At 39.6% G+C, this 26845-nt stretch overlaps 1 protein-coding gene across 5 annotated transcripts; it reads right to left on the bottom strand.

The window, feature by feature from the left end:
- Positions 1-585: 585 nt before the first annotated feature.
- On the bottom strand, positions 586-12692 carry LOC128701539 (probable palmitoyltransferase ZDHHC24). 5 transcript variants are annotated; one of them, XM_053795270.2, is made up of 7 exons: positions 11656-11671; positions 8589-8613; positions 5524-5637; positions 4194-4343; positions 3554-3785; positions 1209-1444; positions 586-878 (listed from the first exon to the last, which is right to left on the bottom strand). In XM_053795270.2, exons 3-7 carry the CDS (start codon positions 5626-5628, stop codon positions 753-755), a joined length of 849 nt encoding a protein of 282 aa, XP_053651245.1. In that variant the 5' UTR covers positions 5629-5637; positions 8589-8613; positions 11656-11671; the 3' UTR covers positions 586-752. The 5 variants fall into 5 exon arrangements, with proteins under 5 accessions (XP_053651245.1, XP_053651246.1, XP_053651241.1 ...); XM_053795271.2 differs by having other exon boundaries at positions 8579-8613; positions 11656-11667; XM_053795266.2 differs by lacking the exons at positions 8589-8613; positions 11656-11671 and adding an exon at positions 12594-12692.
- Between the last annotated feature and the right edge of the window lie 14153 nt (positions 12693-26845).

The raw sequence follows: 26845 nt of genomic DNA, 5'->3' as shown, positions 1-26845 counted from the left end.
CCACCTTTGTAGCAAGGTCTGTATGACAATGTGAAATTCAAATGATAAAATGGCAAAAACAGCACAGTACATTACTAACATTAGGGTAATTTGTGATCCAGTATAGAAAAATCTGGCAAACTTCTATGGCACATTCTTGTCTATGGAAATGACAAGCTACTTTAAGTTCATTATGTCTAAATTAGTGAATGAAATGCAGGAGGGTCCCACATACATGTACACAGTGGCACCTATTTTCAGTGTTCAACGTTTTTGTTGGCTTTCAATTGAGCCATTGTTCCATCTGCCGGTGATAGTCATCAGCAGGTGGAACACAATGAACAATGGCTCATTCTGAATCCAATGAAAACATGAACACCGAAAAGATGGTGCTGTATACGTGGTAGTTAATTCTGTGGTGCATGAGGAAAATTTGGGATAACCGGGTGTTTGATGAATATGAATGACTTAAGATAGCCTGCTCAGAGCTACCAATAATGACTAGCAATTTAATTGAATTGGCAAGTATAAAAAATTATAAGTATACAATAAATATTTTTATGTCATGCCTAGCCTATTTCAAAATTGACAGGTAAACTACACAAATATTTGTAATTACAGATTTAATGCAATTTATGTTCATAAAATATCTTAAAACTGTTCAGAAATTAGACAATATAACTTAGTGTATTTTGTACTTCCAGCCAATCAGAGCAGCCTTGGTTTGAAGGGTATTCACTTGAGTGGCAGGAGTAATTACTAACAATAATATTTTATTTGGTCTTGGGGCGAACACTTTTCTCTTCGGTTTGCACAGACCAATCCAGACCATCATAAGGCAGAGGGGAAGATAATGTTGGGAACACCCATGTCAAATACCATCGCTCTCCCAGAGTCACCTGTAATACAGAATTCAAGTGTTTTAATCATATTTTAATAATGTGCTTATGTGCTTTAGAAATACAAAATATGGTTTCTGTATCTGCTATAAGCACAATCAACATTACTAGGAGGAAAATTAGTTGTGTTCATTTGTGACATGAAATTACTGTTATTATATTCGTGGGGATGTAATCAGGCTTGATCCAAGGAAAAGGAGAGTAAGTAATTCCTTGGATCAAAAGCCCTTCATTGGCATCCAGGTACCCCCCTTCCCTTGAATTTTGGTAACAACGAAACAACTTATAAGGTACAATAATAGAAGAACCATCAAAGAACATTAGTCTTACCTTAATGTTATGCTCTCTTCCATAATTATAACTTTGTCCTTTAGGATTATTATTTTCACGGGTGGTTGTGTTTGTCACCAGCAGTCCTGTGTAGTAGTACATAAGGACGGACATGAAGAGGAAGCCAATAACATTTATGGAGAACAGAAAAGCATACAGAGTATCCAGTGATGGTTCCAACATTAGCCATACACCAGGCAACACCAGACGTACCAAAGCCCACAGGTTGAATCCACCTGTAAAATGGTTAATGGTAGTTATACAGAAACTGAATGTATGTAATGCATCCACCTATATGTGGTTGTAGGGGTTGAGTCTTAGCTCCTGGCCCTGCCCTCTCACTGTGCTAATTGCCAGGTTTGTTCCCTCCTAGCCTCATGGACCTCACTGTACCTGTTCTTAAAGCTGTATAGAGCCTATTTCCACCACTTCTTCAATATCAATCCATTACCAATCACTTCTTGACATCCCTGTGGCTCATCTGTGTCTTCAACTTCCAGTTTTGTCCCTCAGCACATGGTTCTTGCCTCTCAAACAGCCTTTCCCTGCCTACTCTATAAATTTTTCTTGGGTATTTTGTATGAATGCATGCATGTGTGCAAGTGTGCATGCGTGCATATGTATGTATGTATGAATGCATTTATGTATGAAAAAAAGGTATATCTCTGGTGCTCCAACTAATTTTTAACATCAATCTTTCTTCCTAGAAATGATGTGTGCAAAGGATAGTTATGTTTCACCCATGTTCACAACTGTTGATCAGCTATTGTAAAAATAAGAATGTACAGTAGATTTTAAATAATTCAGCTATCTTGGGTAAGAGGTGTGCCGGATTTGCAATAACAGCAGACTATTATGGCATATTTTATGGTCTCATTTTTGCTGTACATTCCTTCTTTTAGCATTACTTGTTTAATTGCTGGATTAAACAAGACCGATGAATAACAACTAATGCCAAATAACTGTCAGATGACCAGTGATCTATCATATCATTATGTTCTGTCATGATCCTCCTGAGGGTCACGAGGTCCTATGGCTGGCCAGTATAGGTCACAGAAAAAAAAAAAAAGCTGAAAACCCCTGGTGAGACCATGACTAATTACTGCTCTGCAATCTTTACACAGTAGTTTTTTCATTGCAAATGTTTCAAATTTTGAATGCTATGAAGAAATAATATTTTCTTTTAATTTTCACATATATACAGTATCTTCTTTCCTTTCATATTTTCTTTAATAATCAAGAATTTCTAATTTCTGATGTGTATAACTTTTCAAAAATTAAAAACAATATTTGCTTCTTATATGGCAAACCAGGTAAATTTATTACTATTTTTGATGTCAGTTAAAATCATTATTATTTTTTTTTTTTCAACAAGTCGGCCGTCTCCCACCGAGGCAGGGTGACCCGAAAAAGAAAGAAAATCCCCAAAAAGAAAATACAGTACTTTTATCATCATTCAACACTTTCACCACACTCACACATTATCACTGTTTTTGCAGAGGTGCTCAGAATACAACAGTCTAGAAGCATACACATATAAAGATACACAACATATCCCTCCAAACTGCCAATATCCCAAACCCCTCCTTTAAAGTGCAGGCATTGTACTTCCCATTTCCAGGACTCAAGTCCGACTATATGAAATAAACCGGTTTCCCTGAATCCCTTCACTAAATATTACCCTGCTCACACTCCAACAGATCGTCAGGTCCCAAGTACCATTCGTCTCCATTCACTCCTATCTAACACGCTCACGCACGCTTGCTGGAAGTCCAAGCCCCTTGCCCACAAAACCTCCTTTACCCCCTCTCTCCAACCCTTTTGAGGACGACCCCTACCCCGCCTTCCTTTCCCTATAGATTTATATGCTTTCCATGTCATTCTACTTTGATCCATTCTCTCTAAATGACCAAACCACCTCAACAACCCCTCTTCTGCCTTCTGACTAATACTTTTATTACTCCACACCTTTTCCTAATTTCCACACTCCGAATTTTCTGCATAATATTTACACCACACATTGCCCTTAGACAGGATATCTCCACTGCCTCCAACCATCTCCTCACTGCTGCATTTACCACCCAAGCTTCACACCCATATAAGAGTGTTGGTACTACTATACTTTCATACATTCCCTTCTTTGCCTCCATAGATAAAGTTTTTTGACTCCACATATACCTCAACGCACCACTCACCTTTTTTCCCTCATCAATTCTATGATTAACCTCATCCTTCATAAATCCATCCGCCAACACGTCAACTCCCAAGTATCTGAAAACATTCACTTCTTCCATACTCCTCCTCCCCAATTTGATCATTATATCATAATAAATGTTTTAACTCACCTACATATGGCCAGATGAAACAGGCATTGAGACAGGAGCAATACATTGTTGATACCCACATAAGCAAGAGGAACATGTAGAAATATCTGTGATTTCCAAGCCCAACGCAACACCCAGCAAAAACACAATGATGCTCTTTTTTCAAAACACACATATTACAGGTGATGCAGTGGCGTGAGCGGGGAGGTGCTGTGCTCTCACAAATAGCGCACACATGCCATCCAGGAGGTACCTGTAAAATGTATATTTCATTAACTAAATTCACAAATACCCTCACGTAGATGCTTATGACGACGTTTCAGTCTGACTTGGACCATTTACAAGTCACACTATTACAATGTGACTTGTAAATGGTCCAAGTCAGATTGAAACATCGTCACAGGTTTCTCTCTATGTGCGAGTTATGTGTGTGCATTGTGCCTTTTTCTTCTTCATTAACTAAATTCACTATACAGCCTGATGAGGAAATAAAACTTTTAATAAAAATCCCTGTGCAGGGAAATCATGAGCCATTGACTTCCTGCCACACAAGATACAGCAAACCTCTATATTCGTTAAATTTTTTGTCAAAATTATGATGTCTGAAATTAATAAAAGAGCTTCCATAACATTCACTTAGTTGCAGATATGATTTACAAACCTGTGATGGTAATAGCAGTCCTTGTGTAGATGTGTCCACAGCAATAATTGCCATAAAATTCCCAATAATGTTAATGACAAAATATGTTCCAAGAATAGTATGAAGAATATTGAGAATCCAGTTATATACTGTGGGAGCCACGACATAGATCTGGATAAAGAAAAAAAAAGGTTATTCTGTAATCTTCCTGGCCTATATATACATTTGTCTGTATATTCTATCCATTCTTTTACAGGATTTCATGAATGTATTTTAACTAAAGTAAATCATAAGCCACTGCAAATCCTCACATTCTTTGTAATATATAAGGCCCTAGGGAGCATAACTAAAAATATTGTTGTAGTTCATTTTCAAGCTTTTGTCAATGAGAATTATGGCAACCACCAAGGTTTGTGAAATCCTAGCTAGCCTTGTAATATTCTCTATGTCAACTACCAAGCTTTGTGAAATTTTGTCCAACCCTTTATAGCCTAAGAGTTAAAGTGACAAGTCATAAATTTTATGAAAGCTAATATCACATATACAATACACAAGTGTAACTGAAATTATTACACTTCACAGGTGTTCACTACTGATGGCACTGGGAGGTTCTCTTCAGAGTTTTAAGAGAAAAGCACAATTTATGGTTTCACTGAACATGTAAAATAATTCTTTTTTTAGAGACATGTTCCACATTTTAATGGGAAGAACTGCAGACAGTGTCTAGATATGTGAAACAGTTATTTTCTTCATGCATTGTATGAACTAGGTAAGTATTATACATATACCATACAGCAGTAACAGCCTGATTTATCAGACCCTGATACACCATGAGGCCTGGTCTCAGACCCAGCTGCAGGGGTACTGACCCACGAAACCCTCTTCAGGTATACTTCATGTATACAACTCGCCATACAGTAAGGCACTCCATGCACATTTCTTAGAAACTCACATGCATTAGGCTAATATACTTTTTGTGAATAATATATGTAGTTCAGTATTATACAGTATAGTGCTGTAGCACATAATTTAAGAATGAATGTTTAATATTTCTGTCTCAAAAAATTCTCCTCTTTCAGGTTAAAAAAAAAATGCAAACTTGTGCTTCCCATATTAAGAATTCTTTTCACTTTAACACTGCCCTTCATTATATTACATGTCCAATAATGAAAGACTACAATAATATTGGTCTCACTTTGGCAGTGTATTAAACTTGTGCTACTGGACAATAAATACTGCCATCTAGAGTTTTAAGAAAAAGTCTACCAGAGCAGAATCCTAGTATCCATGGTCAATAGGCTCTCAAATTCAATATACTGTACTCACATACACAAAGCTTTACTGCACATACCTCAAACCAATACACAGCAGGAATAGCCAATGACATGAACACCATGGCACTCAGGTCCGTTAAAGTGCGAGGCATTAATCTTTTCCTGAATCTTATGTTATACATCTTGGCCACCTAAGTAAAGTGATAAAAAAGATCAGATCAATATGGTTTTAAAACATTGTAAAATGCTGCTGTAGATAATATAAGAAAAGTTAATAATAGAGATAAATCTAGTAAAATCTATTACATCACACAAAATTACACCATAAGCAACCTTTTTTTTTTTTTTTTTTGAGATCAAATAACTTGGTATACAGACAGTAAACCAACATCTGAACCTGTAGGTCCACAGGCAGTATATCCCAGCCTCACCTGTTTGTATCTAACAATGTTACTGAAGATATGATCTCTATGTTACAGAGAAGGAAAAATGAGTGAAGCAAAGGTTGAAGATAATCACTGATAAAGAGATACTGGATACTGACAAGACTACCACCCTGGGAGCCTCCTAACATTATTAGTACAATAGCATATATTCAATGATTTTTATTTAGTTTCTGTATGCTGTAAATATAAGATAACTTGCAGTTTAGCATTAACATTTACATAATGTACAATAATGACATTTATACTACAGTGGGGATGTTGCAGTTCAGTGATTCACTTGCACTGTGATGTCTGTGCATTTCTTGAATAACAACTAGAAAATGAGCAACAGTGAATGCATTTCCATTTTTTCAGGGTAACCTACACTGGTGAGAAACACCTGATGTGTTAATAAATATATTATTTTAGGGTAAATAAAACATTTCAATCCCATATTATGCTCGAGGAAGCTAGCAAGATTAGCTTTGGGTGAGTGACTCATGTGGCAGTAAATTAGATAAGGATGTAGTAAAATTCATCTGGTTACACCACAAAATTAAACTTAGTTGAGGTACATAGTGATTTGCTTGAGGGAACTCATGGCTTGGTTGACAGCATCCTCGGCTCATACACTGAGGGTTCGGAATCAATCCCTGGCACTGGTGAAATGTTAGGCATGTACACCTGCTGCCTCTGTTCACCTAGCACAACCAGTGTGTTGACTATATATATGCCAATGATGTCAGATAGGTCTGTACATGCTGTATCATGTACCTGTAGAAATAAAGATTATTATTATTATGATTATTATTATTGTTAGGTAGTGAAAGCTAATAATGAAACTCAGTAATGTTATGTTACAAACTTACTGAGTGGTACAAATTTTCATGAATAAAAAACTCCTTTGCTATATAATAATGTGAGAATTATATGAGTACAAACTACATAGTATCTGCACATACAGTATATGCATACACTGTGTTTATTCTGTTAGTGGGTTGGATTTGTGAAGGACCTGCTTAGTATGGGCCAACAGGCCTATTGCAGTGTTCCTCCTTTCTTATGTTCTTATGTCTTATAAATTCTAAATCCATTTCCATATAATTTCCATTCAAATATTTACCTTTCTCCATAAAAAATACAAAATATTTGCTGTTGTCTAAAATAAGATTTCAGTACACAACACATTAATTTTTTTTCATTTCCCTTTGTAATACCTAATGTTATACTGTGCATATATATTAATACATGTATAGGTATGTGTTTCATATATTCTGCATGCACATTTTAATTGTAATCTGGGTCTGCCATTCTTTGTTCATGTAAGGATATCACAAGGACCCCAATGGAAATATGTCACTGACTTTTTTTTCGGGTTATCCTAAGTAATTTACACATGTTACTATTGTAACATACTGCCTCCCAGCATGCATAAGGGGGATTACCAATACACCCCTGGCTGTCTTCAAGAGCGCTGGACAGGCACCTAAAGTCAGTACCTCACCAGCCGGGCTGTGGCTCGTACGTCAGTTTGTGTGTGGCTAGCAGTAACAGCATGATTGATCAGATCCTGATCCACCACGAGGCCTGGTCTCAGACCAGGCCGGGGGGCATTGACCCCTAAAACCCCTCTCCAGGTATGCCTGATAATTATATTTATGTGTACCTGTGCCTAAATAAACTTACATATATCCTTAATTATTATAATCATAACTTAGTGCTAAACCAATAAGCACCTCAGCATGATATGTTTGTAGTTCGATCACTAATGCACTCAGAGCGTCAGGAAACATTTGTCCTGTTTCCTGCCGAACCTTACCTAACCTAACCTAACTAAGGTCTGGAGTTCAAATCCCTGGTACGGTTGGAAAACATTAGGGATGTGTTTCCATAAGACACCTGCTGTCCGTGTTCACCCATCAGTATAAAATAGGTACCTGGGTGTTAGTGGACTGGTGTGGGTCGCATCCTGGGACAAAACTGACCTAACTTGCTGGAAATGCTCAGCATAACAAGCGGCTTTCTATATAGTAGTATGTCATTGATGTCAGCTATGGTCTGTATACCTTGTACATGTACTTGTAGTAAATAATTATTATTACTATTATTATTATTATTAAAGGAGTATAACAATTGGGTGTAGAAGCCAAAAGCCCCTTTCTATGCACAGCATTTCTGACAAACATAAGGGTACTTATAACCTAAATATTCCACAACTTTGCCTTCAAGGGATGGGCAGAATAGTAACTGCTTGCAAAAAATAATATAGTAAGTTCAATTAAGTACAGGTACACACAAGTACAAATATTATATAGTGTAAATTACCTAGGATAACCCCTAAAAATAAATTAGTGACTTATTTCAACTAAAGGTTATTTTATTGACACACATGTAGTTTACACAATGCTGCTTCAAATTTCGACAAAAGGTGTATTATAATCAAGGGGAAGCGCTAAATCCTTAGGGTTGATTGCATTAAGCAAGTTATTTTAGAGCAAAGGTGGTGATGAAGACTATAATTCCACTGAGAAATGGAAATAAGTCAAATGTCAAGAGTATTTGGTGTTTTGTGATACCATGGTGTTTTTTATTTTAATCAAGAGAAGCGTTAAACCCGTATGGGTCCTACAGCGCCTGGGGAATGATAGGCATTCAACTGCAGAGGCAGAATAAGTCCAGTTCCCTGAAACAAGAGCCTCTAACTAACATCAAGGTACCTCTCCTGAGAGTAGACTCCGGTAGCTGTAGCAGATAAAGAAGACTGGTAATGTGACAATGGTTATATTCTCTGTGGCTACGGTTATCAGTTATCACTCAGTGTTGAGTCTCAGTTATCACTCAGTGTTGTGTCTCAGTTATCACTCAGTGTTGTCTCAGTTATCACTCAGTGTTGTCTCAGTTATCACTCAGTGTTGAGTCTCAGTTATCACTCAGTGTTGAGTCTCAGTTATCACTCAGTGTTGAGTCTCAGTTATCACTCAGTGTTGTGTCTCAGTTATCACTCAGTGTTGTGTCTCAGTTATCACTCAGTGTTGTCTCAGTTATCACTCAGTGTTGAGTCTCAGTTATCACTCAGTGTTGTGTCTCAGTTATCACTCAGTGTTGTCTCAGTTATCACTCAGTGTTGAGTCTCAGTTATCACTCAGTGTTGTCTCAGTTATCACTCAGTGTTGTCTCAGTTATCGCTCAGTGCTGTGTCTGTTATCGCTCAGTGTTGTGTCTCAGTTATCAGTGTTGAGTCTCAGTTATCACTCAGTGTTGTCTCAGTTATCACTCAGTGTTGTCTCAGTTATCACTCAGTGTTGTCTCAGTTATCACTCATTGTTGTCTCGGTTATCACTCAGTGTTGTCTCAGTTATCGCTCAGTGTTGTGTCTCAGTTATCAGTGTTGTGCCTCAGTTATCACTCAGTGTTGTCTCAGTTATCACTCAGTGTTGTCTCAGTTATCGCTCAGTGTTGTGTCTCAGTTATCAGTGTTGTGCCTCAGTTATCACTCAGTGTTGTCTCAGTTATCACTCAGTGTTGTCTGTTATCACTCAGTGTTGTGTCTCAGTTATCAATCAGTGTTGTCTCAGTTATCACTCAGTGTTGTGCCTCAGTTATCACTCAGTGTTGTGTCTCAGTTATCACTCAGTGTTGTGTCTCAGTTATCAGTGTTATGTCTCAGTTATCACTGTGTTATCTCAGTTATCACTCAGTGTTGAGTCTCAGTTATCACTCAGTGTTGTGTCTCAGTTATCACTCAGTGTTGTCTCAGTTATCACTCAGTGTTGCCTCAGTTATCACTCAGTGTTGCCTCAGTTATCACTCAGTGTTGTGCCTCAGTTATCACTCAGTGTTGTGTCTCAGTTATCAATCAGTGTTGTCTCAGTTATCACTCAGTGTTGTGCCTCAGTTATCACTCAGTGTTGTGTCTCAGTTATCACTCAGTGTTGTGTCTCAGTTATCACTCAGTGTTGTGTCTCAGTTATCAGTGTTATGTCTCAGTTATCACTGTGTTGTCTCAGTTATCACTCAGTGTTGAGTCACAGTTATCACTCAGTGTTGAGTCTCAGTTATCACTCAGTGTTGTGTCTCAGTTATCACTCAGTGTTGTGTCTCAGTTATCAGTGTTGTGCCTCAGTTATCACTCAGTGTTGTGCCTCAGTTATCACTCAGTGTTGTCTCAGTTATCACTCAGTGTTGTGTCTCAGTTATCACTCAGTGTTGTGCCTCAGTTATCACTCAGTGTTGTGTCTCAGTTATCACTGTGTTGAGACTCAGTTATCACTCAGTGCTCTCTCAGTTATCACTCAGTTTTGTCTCAGTTATCACTCAGTGTTGTGCCTCAGTTATCACTCAGTGTTGTGTCTCAGTTATCACTCAGTGTTGTGTCTCAGTTATCACTCAGTGTTGAGACAGTTATCACTCAGTTTTGTCTCAGTTATCACTCAGTGTTGTGCCTCAGTTATCACTCAGTGTTGTGTCTCAGTTATCACTCAGTGTTGTCTCAATTATCACTCAGTGTTGTGTCTCAGTTATCCCTCAGTGTTGTGTCTCAGTTATCACTCAGTGTTGAGACAGTTATCACTCAGTGTTGTGTCTCAGTTATCCCTCAGTGTTGTGTCTCAGTTATCACTCAGTGTTGAGACAGTTATCACTCAGAGTTGTGTCTCAGTTATCACTCAGTGTTGTCTCAGTTATCACTCTGTTGTCTCAGTTATCACTCAGTGTTGTCTCAGTTATCACTCAGTGTTGTCTCAGTTATCACTCAGTGTTGTCTCAGTTATCACTCATTGTTGTCTCGGTTATCACTCAGTGTTGTCTCGGTTATCACTCAGTGTTGTCTCAGTTATCACTCAGTGTTGCCTCAGTTATCACTCAGTGTTGTCTCAGTTATCACTCAGTGTTGTGCCTCAGTTATCACTCAGTGTTGTGCCTCAGTTATCACTTAGTGTTGCCTCAGTTATCACTCAGTGTTGCCTCAGTTATCACTCAGTGTTGTCTCAGTTATCACTCATTGTTGTCTCGGTTATCACTCAGTGTTGTCTCGGTTATCACTCAGTGTTGTCTCAGTTATCACTCAGTGTTGTCTCAGTTATCACTCAGTGTTGTCTCAGTTATCACTCATTGTTGTCTCGGTTATCACTCAGTGTTGTCTCAATTATCACTCAGTGTTGTGCCTCAGTTATCACTGTTGTCTCAGTTATCACTCAGTGTTGTGCCTCAGTTATCACTCAGTGTTGCCTCAGTTATCACTCAGTGTTGCCTCAGTTATCACTCAGTGTTGTGCCTCAGTTATCACTCAGTGTTGCCTCAGTTATCACTCAGTGTTGTCTCAGTTATCACTCAGTGTTGTGCCTCAGTTATCACTCAGTGTTGCCTCAGTTATCACTCAGTGTTGTCTCAATTATCACTCAGTGTTGTGCCTCAGTTATCACTGTGTTGTCTCAGTTATCACTCAGTGTTGTGCCTCAGTTATCACTCAGTGTTGCCTCAGTTATCACTCAGTGTTGTCTCAGTTATCACTCAGTGTTGTCTCAGTTATCACTCAGTGTTGTCTCAGTTATCACTCAGTGCTGTCTCAGTTATCACTCAGTGTTGTCTCAGTTATCACTCAGTGTTGTCTCAGTTATCACTCAGTGTTATCTCAGTTATCACTCAGTGTTGCCTCAGTTATCACTCAGTGTTGTCTCAGTTATCACTCAGTGTTATCTCAGTTATCACTCAGTGTTGCCTCAGTTATCACTCAGTGTTGTCTCAGTTATCACTCAGTGTTGTGTCTCAGCTTCATCAATACTCCACCTCCTCCCCCCCCGGCCGTCTTCAGGGGTATAAGGGACATTCCAGGTTGAGTCGTCTTCTGGTGTCCAGTCCCTCCACTCATTATTTACCTCTTTAATCCTTTGACTACCCTCCACAGGATGGCTATAATAATAATATAATATCTTTATTTCTGCATGTACATGTAGAAGGTATACAGGCCTAGCTAACATCAGTGACATACTACTATGTAGAAAGCCTGCAATGGAAAGGACCCAAATGGAAATGTCACTTTGTCTGACTTTTTGGGGGGTTATCCTTGGTTCTCTACACATATAATGCTATGTATGATAATCTGTGTAACTGTATTTGTGTATACCTGAATAAACTTACTTATGCAGAGAATTTCGGGCAAATTAGGCCAGTTTTGTCCCAGGATGCGACCCACACCAGTCCACTAACACCTAGGTACCTATTTTACTGATGGTGAACTTAGACAACTGGTGTAAAGAAACACGCCCAATGTTTCTACCCTCGCTGGGAATCGAACCTGGACTCTCGCCGTGTGAAGTGAGAGCTTTAGCCACCAGGCCACGGGGCACCCTAAGGAGCCCATAATAAAGATATTAACTAAAACTAACTTAAGACGTGTTCATATTGGCCAAATTTGTGTGTAATGCGGAAGAGAGTAATTCAATATTCCCACACAAGAGATGTGGACCTTCCAGTCAGTGGCACCAGCACAGGCAGACACTGACACCATACCTGACCTACTGGCCGACATACCCAATCGAAATAAGTCACTTTGAATTTTTTGGGGTTTATCTTAAGTAATTAACACATATGCTGTTATGTATGATAATTTATGTAACTGTATTTATGTGTACCTATACCTGAATAAACGTACCTACAGCTGTACATTATTAAAATCAAACTCAAGCGCTAAAACCACAAGGGTCATACAGCGGGTACATTATTACATTAGTTAAGAGGCCTTGTCGACATTGTCCAGGCAGCGCTAAACCCGTAAGCTTCATGCAACACCTGGAAATAAACTAAGTCTTGCCGTTTATGGAAACCCTCACACTAATACTTGTAACTTAGTTGTTCAGGGCCACCAAACTTGACGCTTTATTGAGCTCTACTTCCCGAGAGGCCAGGAAAAATATATTATTCAAATAGAGGCAGAAAACAGAAAGGAAATAGCTTCCCCAGGAAAAAGAAAGGGTCACATGAAATTCCCAGTTTAGATCAGGTGAACCCCAGGCCTAAAGACGCACAAAACCAGGCCTCTTACTAACTGAACAAACACTTCAGCATCAAGAGCAGGTTCTTTGGGAAATATTCCCCTCATGGAAGGTTCCTTGATGTTGGTGAGGGGCTCTTGATTTAGGGAATTGAATCTGTGCTCCAGTTCCCCGAATTAAGCCTGAATGCCTTCCACATCCCCCCCTGGGCGCTGTATAATCCTACGGGTTTAGCGCTTCCCCCTTGATTATAATAATAATAATAATAATTTGGGAAATATTAGAAAAGTAATACGTATATTTCTGGATGTACAACACGTCAACCCTTCAAGGAAGGTTCCTTGATGTTGGTGAGGGGCTCTTGATTTAGGAAATTGGATCTGTGCTCCAGTTCCCCGAATTAAGCCTGAATGCCTTCCACATCCCCCCCCAGGCGCTGTATAATCCTCCGGGTTTAGCGCTTCCCCTTGATTATAATAATAACTACACGTCAAGCCCAATCAACAGTTAGTATTGATTTTCCTGACCAATTACAGCAAATATAAACAAAAGTGTGCCAGTCCCATATCTATTGCTGACTTCAGGTTATTTCAGGTTTGGCTTTGTTACATATCTTTCATTTGAAGAACAGAATGTGTACATTCTGTTGTGGAGTGGTTGGCCTGGTCACAGACCGGGCCGCGGGGGCGTTGACCCCCGGAACTCTCTCCAGGTAAACTCCAGGCAATAACAAAACTAACCTAATATTGGTTGGTTTGGTGATTTAGACTAAATCACCAAACCAACTAAAATCCGAAACATCTACTTCTGCCATAGCTCATATCTGGACCAACATAGCACCCAAAGTTCAGATATACTTGCTCACATATCATCCAATTGGCCACTATCCCACTTTTTTACATCACTATTACAGTTTCTTACTCACATCCGGACAAAAATAATACTTTCAGGTCCCATAATGATGTTTCAATTAACATCAATATGGAAAAGTTAGCTGAGATGCAGCATTAATATACAGTGTTTGTTTTAGTTCTGATATTTCTCCTGCCCTGAGGGGCATCCTCATCACTTAGAAAAAATCCAAATGAGGGATCGCGAGCGATTTGAAGTGTTACATTGTTGAGGTTCTCAATACCCACCCCGTCTGTTTTGAAGGTTCTCAATACCCACCCTGTCTGTTTTGAAGGTTCTCAATACCCACCCCGTCTGTTTTGAAGGTTCTCAATACCCACCCTGTCTGTTTTGAAGGTTCTCAATACCCACCCCGTCTGTTTTGAAGGTTCTCAATACCCACCCTGTCTGTTTTGAAGGTTCTCAATACCCACCCTGTCTGTTTTGAAGGTTCTCAATACCCACCCCGTCTGTTTTGAAGGTTCTCAATACCCACCCCGTCTGTTTTGAAGGTTCTCAATACCCACCCTGTCTGTTTTGAAGGTTCTCAATACCCACCCCGTCTGTTTTGAAGGTTCTCAATACCCACCCCGTCTGTTTTGAAGGTTCTCAGTACCCACCCCGACTGTTTTGAAGGTTCTCAATACCCACCCCGTCTGTTTTGAAGGTTCTCAATACCCACCCCGTCTGTTTTGAAGGTTCTCAATACCCACCCCGTCTGTTTTGAAGGTTCTCAATACCCACCCTGTCTGTTTTGAAGGTTCTCAATACCCACCCCGTCTGTTTTGAAGGTTCTCAATACCCACCCTGTCTGTTTTGAAGGTTCTCAATACCCACCCTGTCTGTTTTGAAGGTTCTCAATACCCACCCCGTCTGTTTTGAAGGTTCTCAATACCCACCCCGTCTGTTTTGAAGGTTCTCAGTACCCACCCCGACTGTTTTGAAGGTTCTCAATACCCACCCCGTCTGTTTTGAAGGTTCTCAATACCCACCCCGTCTGTTTTGAAGGTTCTCAATACCCACCCCGTCTGTTTTGAAGGTTCTCAATACCCACCCTGTCTGTTTTGAAGGTTCTCAATACCCACCCCGTCTGTTTTGAAGGTTCTCAATACCCACCCTGTCTGTTTTGAAGGTTCTCAATACCCACCCTGTCTGTTTTGAAGGTTCTCAATACCCACCCCGTCTGTTTTGAAGGTTCTCAATACCCACCCTGTCTGTTTTGAAGGTTCTCAATACCCACCCCGTCTGTTTTGAAGGTTCTCAATACCCACCCCGTCTGTTTTGAAGGTTCTCAATACCCACCCCGTCTGTTTTGAAGGTTCTCAATACCCACCCCGTCTGTTTTGAAGGTTCTCAATACCCACCCCGTCTGTTTTGAAGGTTCTCAATACCCACCCCGTCTGTTTTGAAGGTTCTCAATACCCACCCCGACTGTTTTGAAGGTTCTCAATACCCACCCCGACTGTTTTGAAGGTTCTCAATACCCACCCCGACTGTTTTGAAGGTTCTCAATACCCACCCTGTCATCCTCCTGGCTGTCGTGACCTTTGTCTCATGATCTTTGAAAGATTATAATCATGGGGGAGCGCTAAACCCATAAGATTATACAGCATCATGGGGGAGTTAGAAGGTATTCAGGCTCAATTCAGGGAACTGGAGCAGATCCAATTCCCTAGATCAAGAGCCCCTCACCAGGGTCAAGGAACCTCCCTTGAGGGGGACTCTTTGAAAGAAAGATCAGCTGATATAATTATTTCCAAGTCTTGCACATGTCCCTTTCTTTTGATTAATGAGCCTCTTAAGTTTTGTATTGTTTTTCTTTTGAGTTTTTCATTCTTTCCATACCTAAGCAGGTGGAACTTATCACCAGCGAACACCATGTTCTCCACTGCACACTGGGAAACACTGCTTATATCTGTCTTCCTGTATTGTTTCATCGTCTTTAATTGAAGTGACTACCATGCTTATTTTAGTGTCATCTGCAAATGTTACAAAACTGTGACGGGTATTTTTATGAGGATAAGAACCCCTCAAGGAAAGTTCTTTGATGCTGGTGAGGCCCTCTTAATCTAGGGAGTTGGATCTGTGCTCCAGTTCCCTGAATTAAACCTGAATACCTTCCATATCCCCTCACAGGCGCTTTATAATCCTACGGGTATAGCGCTCCCCATTTGATAATAATAATAATAATAATAATAATGAGGACAAGAAACAGCAGAAGTGCCAGGACACTGCCTTGGAGAACTGAGCTTTTTACCTCACTGGTGCTGGATTTTGCTCCATTTACTGCTTGCTGTATAACTCTTGTAGGCTTAGAGCCCCTTTTGATTACAGTATAATAATAATATATTTACTACTACTTTTTGCGTTCTGCTTACTGAAATACCTTCATAAGCTTCAGTGCTTATTTTGTGATCACCATCAATGGCTACCATGGGCCCCAATGGAAATAAATAACTGACTTTTTTGGGTTATTTTAGGTAATCTACTTATGCTGCTAAGTAAACAAGTTTATTCAGGTACAGGTGCACATATTATTATTATAATCAAAAAGAAGCGCTAAGCCACAAGGACTATACAGCGCAGGTGCACATAAATAGTTACATAAATTATCATACATACCAGTACATGTGTAGATTACCTCAGATAACTCCAATAAAGTTGAAGTGACTTATTTCCACTGGCATCCTATGTATGGTAATTTATGTAACTTTATTTATGAGTACTTGTACCTGAATAAACTTACCTACTGCTGTACTGACCATGCCTCTTCTGCCCTCCTCTTGTCATTGACATTCCACTGCTGGGTTAAACTCTGGCACTGAAGACACCCCTCTTCCATGTTATCCTTCATCTGTCTCCACTTCCTCACTCTCTACTTACCTCAGAGTATATCTGTCCTCCTGATGACACACAGCCCATCGTTGACACAAACTTCCTCTTTGATGTTTTGGCAGCACTTCTCACCACCCTTACTGACTGCCTCTGGTTCCTCTTCACCCTTGCTAGTCTCTGATTTGGCATATTATCTTCAGCACATCATACCCTGCAGTGCTATATATCCTATGTGGGTTTAGCGCTTGGTTTGTAATGGGCTACCCTAGGTTACTAACCCTCCGGGTTAATAATCCGAACAAAATCATCTATTCAAATGCGTAATTCATTGATAACATAATAGGTGTTAATTTCTTCATGCAAAAATCATGTTGTATAATAAATAAAATCTAAAAACTTATAGATGCAAAGGTAACTAACATTCTCTATCACCATTACCTAAGCAGACACCATTAAGAGACATGCGAGTTTCTGTCTCCTAATACATATCATGTTTACTTTTCCCATATACAGTGGACCCCCGCATAACGATTACCTCCGAATGTGACCAATTATGTAAGTGTATTTATGTAAGTGCGTTTGTACGTGTATGTTTGGGGGTCTGAAATGGACTAATCTACTTCACAATATTTCTTATGGGAACAAATTCGGTCAGTACTGGCACCTGAACATACTTCTGGAGTGAAAAAATATCGTTAACCGGGGGTCCACTGTAATCTACTTTGTCCATAATTACTATTGTACGAAATACAGCCCAGTTGGTCAGGTACTGACTTTAGATGCCTGTCTGGCTCCTTGAAAACAGCTAGGGGTCCATGTATGCTAGGAGGCAGTTGAACAGTCTTGGGCCCCTGACATTTAAGTGTTGTTTCTTAGAATACTTGTGGTGCCCCTGCTTTTCACTGGGGGGATTTTGCATCTCCTGCCAAGTCTTTTGCTTTCATAGAGAGTGATTTTTGTGTGAAAATTTGGGACTAGTCCCTCGAGGATTTTCCAAGTTTACATTATCATATATCCTTTTAGCCTGCATTCCAGGGAATACAAGTGAAGGAACTTCAACTGTTCCCAGTAATTTAGGTGTATCATCATACCAGTGTGTGCCATGAAAGTTCTCTGTACATTCTCCAGGTCAGCAATTTCACCTGCCATGAAAGGTGCCATTAGTGTATAGCAATATTCCAGCCGAGAGAGAAAAAGCAATTTGGCATCGCTAGTTTTGAAGGTTCTCATTATCCATCCTATCATTTTTCTAGCAAATGTGGTAGATACATTGTTGTGACCGTTGAAAGTGAGATCCTCTGACATTATCACTCCCAGGTCCTTCACATTAATTTTTCAGAGTAATTGAAATGTTTCTTCATTGAACTTCATGTTGCTTTCTGCGGTGCACTTTAAAGATTTGGTTGATATCTGCTTGGAGTCTTGCAGTGTCATCGATAGATGACACTGTCATGCAAACACAGGTGTCATTCACAAAGGAAGACATGGTGCTGAGGCTAACAACTCTGTCTATGCATTAATATTGGTAGAATTACCAACAATATGCTTAGGTAAAAGGACACAAGTGCAACTAATGCAACATTTTATTGTGCAACGTTTCGCTCTCCAGGAGCTTTATACCCTTTGTGTCCATGTATTGTTTGCAACAGCTTGATAAAGCTCCTGGAAAGTGAAACGTTGCCACAATAAAATGTCAAATTAGTTGCACTTGTGTCCTTTTACCTAACTCTGTCCATGTCAGATACTTATGAAGATGAGGAACAGGATGGGGGAGAGTACGGTTCATTTTACCTAACATACTGTCAAAAACTCTACCTTTATTGCTAAGACTGACCATGTTTTATTGGGTGTGTCAGAAAGGCTTGGCAGGAAAAATGTATGTTATATGATGCATAAACTCATAAGAATTATTAGAATGGTAAAATAATTATTATAATCACTAAACAGTGAAACTAAAATGAAGAATTCACAAACATATCAGGTAGCATCACTACTACTACACGATATTCTCTTAATTTCCACTTCATATTATTTAAGGGTGTTTATAAGCCCTAGCTACTCTTAAAATAGTGGTGACATTAATACTAGCTCATACAACACAAGCACAACACTGTATCCCATCACTATACACACAATACTGTTCACTGTATCTCATCACCATGCCCATAATGTTCACTGTCACATCACACTCAAAACTATGTTCACTGTATCTCACCTCACTCCACAACACAGTAATTTACCCAGCATACCATTCCATCACAGTTTGGTACTTCAGTAAACAATGCCCCATGAAGAAGTAAACTTAGACTTCCCCATTCTGCTCTTGTAAGGATTTATCCCTACGATCCCAACAAACACTGTCCTCTGATTATTATTATTATTAAAAGACAAATATCAGGCCTCTTATGGGTCATACAGAATGACCCTCTCTCTGGTCTTGTAGTATCTTCCACACATTCAAATAACTGTATCTCTACTATCATCTCTGCTCACTCTCCAAAATCTTCAATCTTGACTCACGTCAACGACAGGTCAACACAAACATCACTCTCATGCTGCACTTCCCTAATTTCCACTTTAGCTGACATGTTCTTAAACTGATACAATGATTCTATCCAAAATAATATAAAATTATTATATTCAATATTCCTCACAAAAATAATAATACTATTTATCATACAAAATACAACAATGCTCAGAATGCCTCACCAAAAATAAAAATAACATAATGTTCCTCAAAGCTCATCACACTGGGAGAACTTGTCTGGCAGGTGGTATTTGAGACCTCGTATTGGAGGCAAAGGGTTGAAGAGCCTGCCATAGAAGACCATGGGAGGATTGTAGTGCCAGCTGGTCTGGTAACGCAGAGGACTGTAGTGCCAACTGGTCAGTCGTCCATCTTGTAGCTCTGCACATTGATAGATGGGCAATAAATAGTCTATATAAGAAGAAGAGGTACCTTTGTGCCCTAGTACTGAGGGAAAGACTCCTGACATCATTTAGTATAGGGCCAGACTCCATGTCTTGTGAAGAGGTCCTGACATCATCTGTGAAGCCACACTCCACGTCTTGTGGAGTGCTAGATTGAACATGAAGACTTCTACATTTATAAATAGAAAAAGTAGAAGCAGCATAGATAAAAATTATCTTTATTTCCCACCACCAAAAGAGTTATCCTTCAGACCATACCATGTCTTCTGGATCCAGGGATTTAAATGCATACATTGGTAGGCGAACTTGAATATATTGGAGCACTGTAATAGCTTTTTCTACATAATCATCTGCCCAGAAGCCAGCATACAACACCCAAATTTGCATTAAGATAAAAGCAGATGTTGGGGCAACGAAGCTAAAAATCCAAATTGTGACAACAGAAGCGAGTGTCATAGTACATGTCTTCAAAGAAGATTTGACTTCTTTTGCTTCATCCGTTGTTAATTCATTTCCAAAAATTACATTGTCAATAGTTATAAATTTATCAGTATCCTCCAGATACTTATAGAACTGATTTTGGGCTTTAACAACGGTAGGGTCTTTCTGGCTATCGTCTAGAGGTTGATCAAGGTTGTGCTTACCGTACATGAGGCAGGCTAAGTCAGTAGCCACAACCAGAAGGAAGATGGCTTCCACTACCCATACCCACCATCGCTTTCTCAATTCAGTCATGTTCTGATGTTGGACTTGCAAATATAAAATACTCAGTATCAACAAGTGAAGACTATGTAGAATGAGAAAGACACTGAACTATCACTGAACAGCTCTTTCACCACCCCATCATATACAATATGATATTTTTATAAATTAAGGTACAATGGAATTAGTTTTATGCAGAGCTTTGACCTAGATCACATTCAAAATATATAACCTTCTTGGTTTGTATATCCTCAGTGTATGAAAGGTTACTACAGTGTTATGTATTGAAGGTTACTACAGTGTGTAGCAAAGGTTACTACAGTGTTGTGTAGTGAAGGTTACTACAGTGTTGTGTAGTGAAAGTTACTACAGTGTTGTGTAGTGAAAGTTACTACAGTGTTGTGTTGTGAAGGTTACTACAGTGTTGTGTAGTGAAAGTTACTACAGTGTTGTGTAGTGAAAGTTACTACAGTGTTGTGTAGTGAAGGTTACTACAGTGTTGTGTAGTGAAGGTTACTACAGTGTTGTGTAGTGAAAGTTACTACAGTGTTGTGTAGTGAAAGTTACTACAGTGTTGTGTAGTGAAAGTTACTACAGTGTTGTGTAGTGAAAGTTACTACAGTGTTGTGTAGTGAAAGTTACTACAGTGTTGTGTAGTGAAAGTTACTACAGTGTTGTGTAGTGAAAGTTACTACAGTGTTGTGTAGTGAAAGTTACTACAGTGTTGTGTAGTGAAAGTTACTACAGTGTTGTGTAGTGAAAGTTACTACAGTGTTGTGTAGTGAAGGTTACTACAGTGTTGTGTAGTGAAAGTTACTACAGTGTTGTGTAGTGAAAGTTACTACAGTGTTGTGTAGTGAAAGTTACTACAGTGTTGTGTAGTGAAAGTTACTACAGTGTTGTGTTGTGAAAGTTACTACAGTGTTGTGTAGTGAAAGTTACTACAGTGTTGTGTAGTGAAAGTTACTACAGTGTTGTGTTGTGAAGGTTACTACAGTGTTGTGTAGTGAAAGTTACTACAGTGTTGTGTAGTGAAGGTTACTACAGTGTTGTGTAGTGAAGGTTACTACAGTGTTGTGTAGTGAAGGTTACTACAGTGTTGTGTAGTGAAGGTTACTACAGTGTTGTGTAGTGAAAGTTACTACAGTGTTGTGTAGTGAAGGTTACTACAGTGTTGTGTAGTGAAGGTTACTACAGTGTTGTGTAGTGAAAGTTACTACAGTGTTGTGTAGTGAAAGTTACTACAGTGTTGTGTAGTGAAAGTTACTACAGTGTTGTGTAGTGAAAGTTACTACAGTGTTGTGTAGTGAAAGTTACTACAGTGTTGTGTAGTGAAAGTTACTACAGTGTTGTGTAGTGAAAGTTACTACAGTGTTGTGTTGTGAAAGTTACTACAGTGTTGTGTAGTGAAAGTTACTACAGTGTTGTGTAGTGAAAGTTACTACAGTGTTGTGTAGTGAAGGTTACTACAGTGTTGTGTAGTGAAAGTTACTACAGTGTTGTGTAGTGAAAGTTACTACAGTGTTGTGTAGTGAAGGTTACTACAGTGTTGTGTAGTGAAGGTTACTACAGTGTTGTGTAGTGAAGGTTACTACAGTGTTGTGTAGTGAAGGTTACTACAGTGTTGTGTAGTGAAAGTTACTACAGTGTTGTGTAGTGAAGGTTACTACAGTGTTGTGTAGTGAAGGTTACTACAGTGTTGTGTAGTGAAGGTTACTACAGTGTTGTGTAGTGAAAGTTACTACAGTGTTGTGTAGTGAAAGTTACTACAGTGTTGTGTAGTGAAGGTTACTACAGTGTTGTGTAGTGAAAGTTACTACAGTGTTGTGTAGTGAAAGTTACTACAGTGTTGTGTAGTGAAAGTTACTACAGTGTTGTGTAGTGAAAGTTACTACAGTGTTGTGTAGTGAAAGTTACTACAGTGTTGTGTAGTGAAGGTTACTACAGTGTTGTGTAGTGAAAGTTACTACAGTGTTGTGTAGTGAAAGTTACTACAGTGTTGTGTAGTGAAAGTTACTACAGTGTTGTGTAGTGAAAGTTACTACAGTGTTATGTTGTGAAGGTTACTACAGTGTTGTGTAGTGAAAGTTACTACAGTGTTGTGTTCAGTGGTCAGTCGTCACGTGAGGTCACAGACCCTGAGCTGCTTTGGGGATTAGCGCGAACGGTTACAAAGCATGGCTTGCTTCTGCAGTGTTTTAAAAACTGAGGTTGGAGAGTTGAAGGAGGAGGTCTTGCTTCTCCAGGAGGAGATTAGGAGGCTGAAGGTCCACCTCAATGGGCCTGGGAGAGAGTGTGAGGTGGTTGGAGATGTGGGGAATGAGGCTTCTAGCAGTGAGGTGCAGTCTGTCTCTCACTGTGAGGAGGCTGTAGGTGGGGAGGTAGCAACGGCTACCAGCAGTGAGGTGCAGCCCAGCACCTGCTACAAGTGGCGAGTTGTTCACAGTAATGGGAGGCGCATCAGAGTAAGGAAAGTTAAGAGTGAAGATCTGAAGGTAGGAAATCGCTTCTCTGTTCTCCAGGATGAATGTACTTCAGTGGCCAGTGAAGGTAAGGGTACTACTGCCCCTGCTAATGAAGGTAAGCACATTCTTGTGGTTGGTGACTCTCAGGTAAGATATGTTGACCGTGCTTTTTGTAATAGGAATAAGAAGATGAGAGATAGAGTGTGCTTCCCTGGAGCTGGTGTTGGGGACATTGTCAACAGGCTGGATAATATCATGTCAGGTAATGGGAACAAGCCTATTATCTGTCTCAGTGCTGGTGGAAATGATATTGGGAAGGGTAGGAGAGAAGAGCTGCTAGATAAGTACAGGTCAGCTATAGATTTCATTAAGTCTAAGGGAGGGATCCCAATCATATGTAGCATCTTGCCTAGAAGGGGAGTAGGAAATGAATGGTTGTCTAGGGCAATTGGTGTAAATTGCTGGCTAGACAGATACTGCAAGGAACTTGCAATCCCATTCATTGACAACTGGAACAACTTTTATGGCAAACATGATATGTATGCAAGGGATGGGGTACATCTCTCTGGGGCAGGGGTGGTAGCACTTGCAGACTCGATTGAGAAGGCCATTGGTGAAATGCCTATGATTTTAAACTGATGGAAGATAGAGGTATGGGTGTGTGTGGGAAACAAGCAGGTTGCAACACTAGGGTTGGAAACAGTAAATGTATAAAAGGCATTCAGCATAAAGTTATAAATAAAGACAATAGAACAGGTCAGCAAACAAAGGGGGACAGCAGAGGGCAGCAAGGGACTAGCTCCCTTAAGGTTTACTATACTAATAGCAGGAGTGTTAGAAATAAGATAGATGAGCTAAGATTAATTGCAAGTGCAGGAAACGTAGATATTATTGCTATAACAGAGACCTGGCTCAATCTGAAAGATAGAGAGATGCCCTCTGAATGTCACATACAAGGCTATAAATTATTCCACACTGACAGGGTCAACAGGAAAGGTGGTGGAGTAGCGATGTATGTCAGAGACAATTTAAATTGTTGTGTTAGACAAGATATTAAATTAGAAGCGTCAGCCACTGAATCTGTTTGGTTACAGCTTCTCGAGGGCCGAGAAAAACTAATTTTGGGTGTGATTTACAGGGCCCCAAATCTTGATAGGGAGTGCAGTAAACTTCTATGGGACGAAATTCGTAAGGCATCTACATACGAAAATGTTGTGCTAATGGGAGATTTCAACTATAGACAGATTGACTGGAGCAATTTGACAGGAAATTTAGAGTCGGGTGACTTTCTTGATACGATCCAGGATTGTTTTTTAAAACAGTTTGTGACAGAGCCAACTAGGGGAAATAACCTCCTTGACTTGGTTCTTGCCAGTAGGGAAACACTAATTAATAATCTTGAGGTTAATGATGAGCTTGGGGAGAGTGATCACAAATCACTCAGTTTTAACATATCATGGAATTCCCCTAATAATGGCAATCAAGTCTCCGTCCCTGACTTTCGCTTGGCTGATTTCATAGGACTGAAAAATTACTTAGGTGGGCTGAACTGGAATGACCTGACTAGGGGTCAGGTAGGTGGTGATGGTTGCCGATATGATGCTTTCCACGGCATAGTTCTAGCTGCTCAGTCAAATTATGTTCCAAACAGGGAAATCAGATCAAACAAAAATGATCCTAAATGGATGAACAATAGATTAAAATATCTGATTGGTCAAAAGAGAGGCATATATAGGCAAATCAAAAGAGGAGAGGGGCAATTAAGAAATCGATATATTCAGTTAAAGAGAGAAATAAAAAAGGGAATTAGAAAAGCAAATAGAGATTATGAGGTTAAAGTTGCAAGAGAATCGAAGACTAACCCAAAAGGATTCTTTCAGGTATACAGAAGTAAGATCAGGGACAAGATAGGCCCACTCAAAAGTTCCTCGGGTCAGCTCACTGACAGTGATAAGGAAATGTGTAGAATTTTTAACACATACTTCCTCTCAGTTTTTACACAGGAGGATACCAGCGATATTCCAGTAATGATAAATTATGTAGAACAGGACGATAATAAACTGTGCACTATTAGGGTCACAAGTGACATGGTCCTTAGGCAAATAGATAAATTAAAACCTAACAAATCCCCAGGCCCTGATGAACTGTATGCAAGGGTTCTAAAGGAATGTAAAGAGGAGCTTAGCACACCTTTGGCTAATCTTTTCAACATATCACTACAAACTGGCATGGTGCCAGATAAGTGGAAAATGGCAAATGTGATACCTATTTTCAAAACAGGTGACAGGTCCTTAGCTTCGAACTATAGACCAATAAGCCTAACCTCCATAGTGGGAAAATTTATGGAATCAATAATTGCCGAGGCAGTTCGTAGCCACCTTGAAAAGCATAAATTAATCAACGAATCTCAGCATGGTTTTACAAAGGGGCGTTCCTGCCTTACGAATTTATTAACTTTTTTCACTAAGGTATTTGAGGAGGTAGATCATGGTAATGAATATGATATTGTGTATATGGACTTCAGTAAGGCTTTTGACAGGGTCCCACATCAGAGACTATTGAGGAAAATTAAAGCACATGGAATAGGAGGAGAAATTTTTTCCTGGATAGAGGCATGGTTGACAAATAGGCAGCAGAGAGTTTGCATAAATGGGGAGAAATCAGAGTGGGGAAGCGTCACGAGCGGTGTTCCACAGGGGTCAGTGTTGGGCCCCCTGCTGTTCACAATCTACATAAACGACATAGATGAGGGCATAAAGAGCGACATCGGCAAGTTTGCCGATGACACCAAAATAGGCCGTCGAATTCATTCTGACGAGGACATTCGAGCACTCCAGGAAGATTTGAATAGACTGATGCAGTGGTCGGAGAAGTGGCAGATGCAGTTTAATATAGACAAATGCAAAGTTCTAAATGTTGGACAGGACAATAACCATGCCACATATAAACTAAATAATGTAGATCTTAATATTACGGATTGCGAAAAAGATTTAGGAGTTCTGGTTAGCAGTAATCTGAAACCAAGACAACAGTGCATAAGTGTTCGCAATAAAGCTAATAGAATCCTTGGCTTCATATCAAGAAGCATAAATAATAGGAGTCCTCAGGTTGTTCTTCAACTCTATACATCCTTGGTTAGGCCTCATTTAGATTATGCTGCACAGTTTTGGTCACCGTATTACAGAATGGATATAAATTCTCTGGAAAATGTACAAAGGAGGATGACAAAGATGATCCCATGTATCAGAAACCTTCCCTATGAGGATAGACTAAGGGCCCTGAAACTGCACTCTCTAGAAAGACGTAGAATTAGGGGGGATATGATTGAGGTGTATAAATGGAAGACAGGAATAAATAAAGGGGATGTAAATAGTGTGCTGAAAATATCTAGCCTAGACAGGACTCGCAGCAATGGTTTTAAGTTGGAAAAATTCAGATTCAGGAGGGATATAGGAAAGTACTGGTTTGGTAATAGAGTTGTGGATGAGTGGAACAAACTCCCAAGTACCGTTATAGAGGCCAGAACGTTGTGTAGCTTTAAAAATAGGTTGGATAAATACATGAGTAGATGTGGGTGGGTGTGAGTTAGACCTGATAGCTTGTGCTACCAGGTCGGTTGCCGTGTTCCTCCCTTAAGTCAATGTGACCTGACCTGACTAGGTTGGGTGCATTGGCTTAAGCCGGTAGGAGACTTGGACCTGCCTCGCATGGGCCAGTAGGCCTTCTGCAGTGTTCCTTCGTTCTTATGTTCTTATGTTCTTATGTTGTGTAGTGAAAGTTACTACAGTGTTGTGTAGTGAAAGTTACTACAGTATTGTGTAGTGAAAGTTACTACAGTGTTGTGTAGTGAAAGTTACTACAGTGTTGTGTAGTGAAAGTTACTACAGTGTTGTGTTGTGAAAGTTACTACAGTGTTGTGTAGTGAAAGTTACTACAGTGTTGTGTAGTGAAAGTTACTACAGTGTTGTGTAGTGAAAGTTACTACAGTGTTGTGTAGTGAAAGTTACTACAGTGTTATGTTGTGAAGGTTACTACAGTGTTGTGTAGTGAAAGTTACTACAGTGTTGTGTAGTGAAAGTTACTACAGTGTTGTGTAGTGAAGGTTACTACAGTATTGTGTAGTGAAAGTTACTACAGTGTTATCATCTCCCTTCTGCCACT

This window comes from Cherax quadricarinatus, chromosome 78, assembly GCF_038502225.1.
Source record: "Cherax quadricarinatus isolate ZL_2023a chromosome 78, ASM3850222v1, whole genome shotgun sequence".
Taxonomy (NCBI): domain Eukaryota; kingdom Metazoa; phylum Arthropoda; class Malacostraca; order Decapoda; family Parastacidae; genus Cherax; species Cherax quadricarinatus.
This window is presented reverse-complemented; position numbering and strand designations above follow the sequence as displayed.

Coding starts and splice junctions, on each gene's coding strand:
- LOC128701539 (XM_053795266.2), bottom strand. CDS start 12,650: ATGAAGCTTACGGGTTTAGCGCTGCCTGGACAATGTCGACAAGGCCTC. Junction 3,786..4,193: donor GACTGCTATTACCATCACAG/GTTTGTAAATCA, acceptor TACATTTTACAG/GTACCTCCTGGATGGCATGT. Junction 1,445..3,553: donor TTTCATCTGGCCATATGTAG/GTGAGTTAAAAC, acceptor ACCATTTTACAG/GTGGATTCAACCTGTGGGCT.